This window comes from Dioscorea cayenensis, chromosome 17 (assembly GCF_009730915.1).
Source record: "Dioscorea cayenensis subsp. rotundata cultivar TDr96_F1 chromosome 17, TDr96_F1_v2_PseudoChromosome.rev07_lg8_w22 25.fasta, whole genome shotgun sequence".
Lineage (NCBI taxonomy): Eukaryota > Viridiplantae > Streptophyta > Magnoliopsida > Dioscoreales > Dioscoreaceae > Dioscorea > Dioscorea cayenensis.
Genome location: NC_052487.1, coordinates 15,858,607 through 15,868,339, shown reverse-complemented (window position 1 = coordinate 15,868,339; position 9,733 = coordinate 15,858,607). Strand labels below are relative to the sequence as shown.

General features: G+C 39.1%; 2 protein-coding genes across 2 annotated transcripts; both read left to right on the top strand.

The window, feature by feature from the left end:
- The first annotated feature begins 4,862 nt into the window (after positions 1–4,862).
- On the top strand, positions 4,863–7,900 carry LOC120280231 (GDSL esterase/lipase At5g08460). The gene is made up of 5 exons (XM_039287006.1): positions 4,863–5,306; positions 5,446–5,573; positions 5,919–6,158; positions 6,951–7,206; positions 7,285–7,900. Exons 1-5 carry the CDS (start codon positions 4,922–4,924, stop codon positions 7,512–7,514), a joined length of 1,239 nt encoding a protein of 412 aa, XP_039142940.1. The 5' UTR covers positions 4,863–4,921; the 3' UTR covers positions 7,515–7,900.
- A 773-nt stretch (positions 7,901–8,673) lies between these two features.
- LOC120280698 lies at positions 8,674–9,512 on the top strand. The gene has a single exon (XM_039287625.1). The coding sequence runs from the start codon at positions 8,809–8,811 to the stop codon at positions 9,391–9,393; it is 585 nt and encodes a 194-aa protein (XP_039143559.1). The 5' UTR covers positions 8,674–8,808; the 3' UTR covers positions 9,394–9,512.
- Positions 9,513–9,733: the final 221 nt, after the last annotated feature.

The following is a 9,733-nucleotide window of genomic DNA, read 5'->3' as shown; positions in this document are numbered from 1 at the left end:
GGTAGGTTTGCATCCCGAAGGATCCTAATCTTCGAAGAGCCATTTTAGAGGAGGCTCATTCTTTGATTTACATAGTTTATCCTTTGAGTACAAAGATGTACTAGACCATCAAGGGAGAGTATCGGTGGCCGGGGATAAAGCCAGAGATAGCCAAATTTGTAGCTCATTGCTTGGTGTGCCAATAGGTGAAAATTGAGCATTAGTAACCTTCAGGATTGTTGCAGCCTCTACCGACTCCTAAGTGAAAGTGGGAACATGTGACCATAGATTTTATGGTTGGTTTGCCATGTTTGCCTCAGGGTCTTAATGTAGTTTGGGTGATCGTTGACCGTTTAACTAAGTCAGCTCATATCCTAGCTATCCATGGCAAGTATTCTTTAGAGATGTTGGCAAGGTTTTATGTGGATGAGATAGTCAAGCTTCATGGAGTGATATTTTTTATTGTTTCAGATTGTGATCCTAGATTTACTTCACAGTTCTGGCCTAGATTTCAAGAAACCCTTGGTACTACCTTGAAATTCACCATAGTGTACCACCCTCAAACAGATAGTCAGTCCAAGAGGACAATTCAGACCCTTGAGGACATGTTGAGAGCTTGTGTCCTTGATTTCAATGGAAGTTAGGCTAAGCATTTGCCACTTGTTGAGCTTACATACAACAATAGTTTTTAGGCTAACAACCACATGGCGATATATAAAGCATTGTTAGGACAGAAGTGTAGAACCCTTCTTTATTGGAATGAGGCTGGTAAGAGGAAATTACAAAGTGTGGAATTGATTAATGAAACTGTGGATAAAGTGAAGCTAATTCGAGATAGGTTGAAAACCGCCCCAAGATAGGAAAAAGAGTTATGCTAATACCCAGAAGAGAGATTTGGAGTTTGAAGTTGGTGACCATGTGTTCTTGAAGATCACTCCATATAAGGGGGTAATTCATTTCCATATGAGAGGGAAATTGAATCTCCAGTATATTAGATCATTTTCTACTGTTGACAGGATTGGACTGGTCGCCTATCGCTTGGAATTACTAACAGAGTTAGAGAAGATCCATAATGTCTTCCATGTTTCAGTGTTGAAAAAATGTGCCTGACCCATCATACACATTTGAAACCCCTCTTGTGGAGTTGTGAGAAGACTTGAGCTTTACCGTGCTATTGGTTAAGTTTTTAGATCGACAAGAGAAGAGTTTACGTTGGAAGGTGATCTCGATGGTCAAAGTGCTTTGGAGAAGCGATTTCGTAGAGGAGATGACATGGGAGACCAAGGTGGCATTGAAGTGAAGTCATCCTCATCTTTTCCAGGAGCAAGGTAAGCAAAAACTTTTGAGGACGAAATTTCTTTAAGGGGGGTAGAGTGTGGTATTTCAATCATTTCTAGAGTGTTAACTCAAAGTTTTGGTGGACTTCTCTTTGTATTTACCTCAATAATATTTACCGAGTGGTTTGGAGCCTGTTAGAGCTATTTTTGTATTGTTTTTGTCTCCCATGGGCGAGTGTACGCCCATAAGGGTGCCTGTCTGACACAACCAATAAATAGTGCAGCCTATCATGCACTCGCATGGCACCCGCAAGAATTGGCCATGCAACTATACAGCTTGCCATACAGGCGCACGGTAGCCTGCATGGCATAGAAAACAACATGACACAACCCTGGGTTGTGCGGCTACTCATGCGCCCATACCTGAGGTCGCACAACGCGCTTTTGGCAGCGTTTTTTGAGTCTAGAATCAAGAGGAAAGGGCATTTGTGTCTTTTCTATAGCCCTAAACCCTTTTTTATGCCTTTCTTCCCTCTTTTCCTCTCATTCTCTTAGCTATCTCTTGGAGAAGAAAAGAACCTTGGATGATCCTCCATATCCCTTGGTGAATTGAAGCTCCAACCTTCATTCTTTCCTTTTCCCTTGAGATTAGCATGGTAAACACTTCTATCCTTCTTGTTCTCTCCTTGTTTCTCCATTGTGTTTGGATGAGAATGTAAGATCTAGGGTTGTTTATAATGAGCTTGATTCTTGTCCTCTTTCTTGAATGTTAAGTGCTTGAATGCTTGAGAAGAGTGTAGGTGTTTCCATTTTCTCCGTGATTAAGTGTATCTTGGAACCATTTCTTGTTGGAATTCATGGTCACTATAGCTCTGCCACTATAGCATTACTGTAACACAGGTAGAACTTGCTTATTTTCTTGCTTCATTGCTTCCTTGTTTTGGTTTGAGACCAAGAACCCTTAGGAGCTCATTGGAAACCTTGAAACCCAGTGTTGAGCCAACCCTAGGATCGTTTTAGGATTGCATTGCATTCTTAGACCTAGGCTTTCAGTTTTGTTTCTTTTGCTTACTTTCTTTCCTGACTTTGATTGGGTTAATTATAATTAAATATTATTAGAGAAGGGTATTTCTGTCAATTCCCTTTAATTCCCATCCATTACCTCTAAATTTAGAGGTAATGAAAACCAACCCTCTATTGCTTTAACCAGGGAATCTATTCTCATTCCCTAGCTTCCCCAAACATGTGCTTCTCTTGGGATATATGGCAATTTCCATTCTTGAGTAATCAAAACCCCCATCCAAACACATACTAAAAATAGTGAAAATTTTTATTTTTTATCTCGACTCTTGTAAAAAGTGGGGGCGGGGGAGGGAGTGTAAAAAAATTTGCGAGGCGATTATGGTATTAAGAAGTTAAAAACAGGTCGGGGCATGGGGCAAGATATATGGTGGCCAACCCCATCCTCACTCCATTACGATCCTCAATATCAAATAACAAAGGGGCAATAGGGCCATCCTACCTTAGTCCTTGCTTGCCTAGGAAAACCCCTTCCACTTACCTGTCAATTAACACTCAAAACATGCATGCAAGATCTCACACCATTTATAACCAACTTGATAAAATGGGAAAGAAATTTGAAAGCTAATAATATCTCCTCAACAAAGTCCCATGAAACTTAGTTATAAGCTTTATGAAGATCAAATTCAAAAGTACAATAATCATCCTTGTTCCTATGGTTGCTTCTAATCAATTCATGTGCAAGAAGTACATTATAAGCTATTCTCCTACTAGGATTAAAAGCAGACTGATTTAAATGAATTAATATGTCCTAAACACTAGGGTTGTAAACGAGCCAAGCCGAGCCAAGCTTGGCTATGTTCAAGCTCTACTCGTTACTATTTTGATCGAGCTCGAGCTCGAGCAGAGCTTATTTCGAGTTTCATTAATGAGGCTCGGGCTTGGCTCGTTAAGAAAATTAAAGGCTCGGGCTCGACTTGTTAGATCATTTAAGCTCGATAATTTTTTTAATTTTAATTTTTATATTAAATAAAATATCATTGAGGCTTGTTTAATGCAGGCTCGGCTAGGCTCGAGCTCGGGAATCATTTAAGGCTCGGCTCGATTTGAGCTCGGTAATCATTTAAAGCTCGGCTCGATTTGAGCTTGGGAATCATTTAAAGCTTGGCTCGAGTTCAAACTTGTCAAAAGCCTCATTAAACAATAATAACAAAATGAATAAGGGTTACAATCATCAAGCTATCTATGCTCAATTGCTCATCTTTCAAATCTTGTTGTGAAACACTAAAACAATCAAGTCTAAAATTAGAAAAATAAAAAACCATCACATAAAGATTCAAGTCATACTTAGCATAATTAGACATCAAAATAAACCATGTTCAAAATCAAACATCAATGAAGTCTTCGCATAATTCAAAATCAACATAATTAAGTCTACAATTGTTCATATAAGAAGAGTTTCATTTTAGCCATAAATTCATTGCTTCCATAGCTTGAAAACTCCTACAAAACAATAAACATAACACATATGTAAATGTATATGATACATTGATACTATAAATAAATCCCTTAATGATTTTTATCAATGTGCTATTAATGAGATGTTAAACAAGTCCTTTAACGATTCTTATAAACAAGCTTTAATTGATACATTATACAAGTTCTTTAACAATACATATTAACGAGTTTTTAACGATTCATATAAACGGGCTTTTAACGATTCATATAAATGAGCATATAAACGGGCTTTTAACGATTCATATAAACGAGCTTTTAATTATTCATATAAATTAGTCTGCTCACGACCTTAACGAGTAGAGCTTGATGGTGTTCAGGCTCGATTCGTTTATTTTACGAGCTTAATAATCGGGCTTGAGAATCACTCATTTAACTTAATGAACGAGTCAAGCCGAGCCCTTAACGAGCCGAGGCTTCGAGCTTTTAACGAACGTATTGGCTCGTTTACAGCCCTACTAAACACCCCTCAACCTTACCGCTAAAATATTTTAAATCACTTTGTACAAGACATTGCAACATGTCAATATATTCATTCAAAGATTTAGAATTTAATACTTTATGAACAAGTTTAATAACAATAGAATTAGTTTGTTTGAGAATGACACCATTCTAAAGTAGTCCTTCACAGCCTCAATAATATCCAAAGATTCCAAACCCACAATAGACCAAGTTGTTTTTTTTTTTTTGTTAAAAAAAAGAAAACTGTTGTACTGACTTGAACTAGGGCTTTTATCATCATTTATACTCCAAAAAAAAAATTGATAATAAGCAATAATTTCTCTTAAAATGGCACCTTTTTCTATACAAACCTCTCCATTTGCAAGCTCCTACTAAGAAATATGATTTCTAGTAACATTATATTTATTCCCAACCCTTACCAACAAGATCTATACTACACAAATAAATTACTCAGTTAACTTTTAAAAAACACACACACACACACACACACACACACACGCACGCACGCACGCACGCACGCACGCACACAAAGTTTGCTCATTTTTCATTAATTTACTTAATAATGTTAACAATTAAGATACCACCTTTGCTCAACTCGCGGAACGAGAAACGGGAATCGAGAAACCATCGCAGTTTGAGTACCACGATTTGGAAGCTCAGAGCCAACAATGGCGGCAAGGCTCCTTCTCTCCTCTCTCCTTCCACTTTTCCTCACCTTCTCCTCCTCCTCCTCCTCCTCCTCCTCCTCTCCATCTCTCCAAGATCCATCCCTCCACAAACCATCTCACTTCCTCATCGATGCCTTCATCCCCGTCGCCGGCGACGGCCAGCCCTCCACTACCGCTGCTCCCATTGTGGCGCCATTACCAGTTCTCCCCCCTTTCCCTCTCGCTCCGGCGCTCTTCGTACTCGGTGACTCCACTGTGGATTCCGGCACCAACAACTACTTGGGCACCTTCGCCCGCGCCGATCGTCCCCCATACGGCCGCGACTTCGACACTCACCGCCCCACCGGCCGCTTCTCCAATGGCCGGGTCATCGTCGACTTTCTAGGTTTGATTGCTTGCTAACTTTTGGCTCATCGATCCCTCTGTTTGGGATTTGAATTTCTTGAGTTTGGCTTCGTTTGTTCTTCCATTTGGATCTAAGAACTGAATTTCTCCTATGGATTTCTTTGGGGAATGGGATTCAGCGGAGAGATTAGGTCTGCCATTCGTGCCGCCATACTTGGGACGGAGTGGGCGTATTGAGGATATGATCCATGGGCTCAACTATGCGTCTGCGGCTTCTGGGATTCTCTTCTCCAGTGGTTCTGATCTGGTACTATGCCAAACAATGAGATTTGTATGATTCTTGAGATGGATTTTTTTTTTATGTTAGTTCTTTAAAAAAAGATTTTTATTATGCCTATTTTTTATGCTAATTTCTCATCATGATGCCAATTTGAAATGTCTGAATGCCAAATTTTGTGGCTAGTTCTTGAAGTAAAATGATAACTGTGAATTTCCGTGATTAAATTGTCAAATCATACTATTTCTTGGAAAAAATGTTAATTGTCATGAATTATTGATCAAGAGTTTGCTGAATTTTGTTTCAAAGCTCATAATTTGTTAGTTTCCATGGTGGATAGGAAATGTTGAATTTTTTTTCCCCTCATGAATGCAGGGCCAACACATTTCCTTGACACAGCAGATCCTACAGCTGATAGACACATTCCAGCAGTTAGAGATGGATCTCGGGGTGGCAGCAGCAGCTGATTTCATCTCGAGGTCGGTGTTCTACATCTCCATTGGGAGCAATGACTTCATACATTACTACATGCAGAACACGTCCGCTGTGCTTTCGTTGTTCTTGCCTTGGGAATTCAACCAAATGTTAGCGAACACCCTGAAACAGGAAATCAAGGTGCTATGTTTTTCTACTATTAAGATATGGAGTTTAAGGAGGTGGACTTGCTTCATGTGCCATAGTTTCTTGGGTTGTCAGTGCTCATATTTTCCTCGTTTTGGCATTAAGATACTTATTTGTGGGATTTAAGAGTTATTTCTAGATAGAAAATTACCATTTTGATCACCAATGAGCACAGAATGGCCAAATCATGTATATGTTATCCTCACATTGATAGAAGACCTGCTGCTTAGGACACAGATGCATTGCAGTTATAACTTCACTATTAAATTGTTTGACATTGAGAATTTTGGTGCTTAAGTTAATGTCCTTTTCACTTAAAAAGGGTTCTACCTGTCAATTACTTGAAAATTTTGGACACATGCATTGCAGTTATAACTTCACCATCAAATTGTTTGACATTGAGAATTCTGTTGCTTAAGATAATGTCCTTTTCACTTAAAAAAGGTTCTACTTGTCAATCACTTGAAAATTGTGGTTGAGTGACTCTTGAATGACGAAACAATGAGAGCTCACCTTGTATGTTTGTTGGCCATGCTTGGTGCATTTGTTGAGTTACATATGTGATTGCTATTTGCTTGATTCCTCAAATATAAAGAATAAAATCAGGAAAATCACCTACATCAAGGAATTTCTTCCAGATAGTTTCTTCTTGTGAATTCTGCAATTATGATTTGAAGATTCTTTCGATGTGCATCATGTGATGAATTTTTGCAAATTTATGAAAGAAGCATTCTCAAACTATATTTCTATATTTGACATAGATGCAAATTTTGCGCTTGAATGCAGACATTATATGAGAAGAATGTGCGGAAAGTGGTATTCATGGGGATAGCTCCAATTGGTTGCACCCCACACTACCTGATGCTTTACGGCAGTAAGAATGGCGAGTGTGTGGATGAGATCAACAATGTGGTAATAGAATTCAATTATGCAATGAGGTACATGATAGATGAGCTCAACCATGAACTTTCTGACGCCAAAATCACTTTCTGTGATGCATTTAATGGCTCCATGGACATACTAGCCAACCGAAACCTCTATGGTGAGGACCACTGCTGCATTCCCTCACAAGGGATTCAACTTTTGGTGCCTTGTGTGCTAATTTCTGATTTCGACACAGGTTTTCAGACCACAACCGAGGCTTGTTGCGGACTTGGCAAGTATAGAGGCTCCATTATGTGCCTATTGCCGGAGATGGCATGCAGCAATGCATCAACTTATGTGTGGTGGGATGAATTCCACCCAACCGATGCAGTGAACCGGATCCTTGCAAACAACATTTGGTCCGGCGAGCACACTGTCATGTGCCACCCGATGAACTTGCTTCAAATGATCGATTCAGGTCACTGAATTCTGGCTCTTGAATACATTCCATATTGAATTCTTTTGGCACATCATCCCTGACCTGATCTTTGTATACTTAAACTGTTACTGTGTTCCATGTGCTTTGTTGTAAATTCTCAAATAACCATTCTTAGCTGCATTGTACAAAAATTCTGCTGTACAGAAATTCAATTTTCCCTATTCAACATTGTATTTTCCTGAAATGTCCCTGATACATTCACTTGAGAAATGTAGAATTACATGTAATAAATTGACAGTATATGTGGAGATGATAATCGTTTATTTCACGGAAAATTGAACTTGTTTTGTTTTGAACTGGTTATTTGAAATTGTGAGTACTAAGACATATCAGTGTAATTTTTTAACCTGCATTTGTTAAAACATTTTTTTTTTTAAGACACGCTTAGGAGCTGCAGTTATTATTATTATTATTTATCAATTAATAACATTATAATTATATATAAAAAATATTTTGTCAACATTGTATTAATTTAAAATTTCTATTAAATCAGTAGTGGTGAAACTAATATCATATAACTGCGTGTTTGGAATGCTCAAAAAAGCCTTACAGACAAGATGCCTAGCGCATGAGCTTGAAGGTGCTGAATTAAGTACCTCATCCGAGAGAAAAATGAAAAAAAAAAAAATTTGTATTATTTATTCGGATGAAAATGCTCAAAAGAAATTAGATAATATATTCTCCGTGTCATCTCTCTCTTTTTTTCTCACTTTCTTTTTAAAAAGACACACATAAATCCAAACAACACATCAAAATTAAAAAAAAAAAAGATTTACAAAGACAACTTTTATTAATGCAGTATTCTTAAAATCACAACAAGTTTCTTTAATTTTGAAAGATATCATGTTTTTAATAAAAATAAATCTAAATCACCAACAAAGAACTTCAGTCAAATTAAAAATCATTTCCCTTCTTAAAAAATCATTTTAAAAAAATAAAAATAAAAAAATATCATAATTTTTCCTCTAATGTTCTGGAAAACACCTTTTTTTTTTAAAAAAAAAAACAAATAAAGAGTTTTTTTAAAGATAAATGTGAGCAATCTTTTATTTTTTTATTTTTTTATTTTTTTATTTAAAAACCATGCCCCACGAGCAAAACACGTGCCCACCACTGCATCCCACCCACCACCTTCCCCTCACCTTCTCCTCCCTTTTCAAAAGTCTCACACACTTCCAAGCTCACCATCATCACTTCTAACCCAAGTAACACAAAGAAGACAAACTCTGCCAAGAAGAGTTCTCAGGCGGGGGAAACGCGAACCCCGATCCCGTTTCCCCAATGGCCGTTTCCCCTCCTCCTCCTTGGCTTCACCCTCACCCTCACCCTCACCCTCACCCTCACCCTCGCTCTCCTTCCAAAACCAATCTCGCCTCTTGCTTTGTCGCCGCCACGTTCCTCATCCTCCTCATCGCCGGCCTCGCCCTTGTTTTCTTCATCCTCTTCCGGCCCCGTGACCCCACCATCTCCGTCTCCGCTGTCCAGCTCCCCGGCGGCTTCTCCGGCGGCAACGGCACCGTCAGCTTCACATTCGCGCAGTACGCTGCCGTACGAAACCCTAACCGCGACGCCTTCTCCCACTACGACAGCACGCTGCAGCTCGTCTACGGCGGCAGCCAGGTCGGTTTTATGTTCATCCCGGCCGGGGAGATCGGCGGCGGGAGAACTCAGTACATGGCGGCGAGCTTCACCGTGGATAAGATTCCGATGGTGGCTGGAGGAGGGGATTTGGAGATGGAATCGATGATGAGGTTGAAAGGTAGGGTTAGGGTTTTGAAGTTTTTCACGCATCGGGTGGAGACGGTGAAGGGGTGTAGGGTTGGAGTGGAGTCCAGGGATGGATCGGTGATCGGATTCCGGTGCTGAGATCTGGCGGCTAATGGCCGGAGAGAGATGGATCGGAGAGATCCGTTTGTGAGAGAAGAACGCTCATCATCGTCCTCCACAAAACACTCAGAAAGATACTCAAGTTTAGATCTTTTTTTAATTCTCCACTGTGATTGTGATTGTCTAGCTATTAAAAAAATTTGGATGTGATTTTTTTTTTGAAGTTTTGGTAATTATGTTTGACAGCATTGGATTTTGAAAGATTTATGAAATGCCGAAAGATGGATGAAATGCCTGAAGGACTTGACTGAATACTGAATATATATATATATATATATATATATTTATAATTAGCACTTTCTTGGGTAGATAATGACAT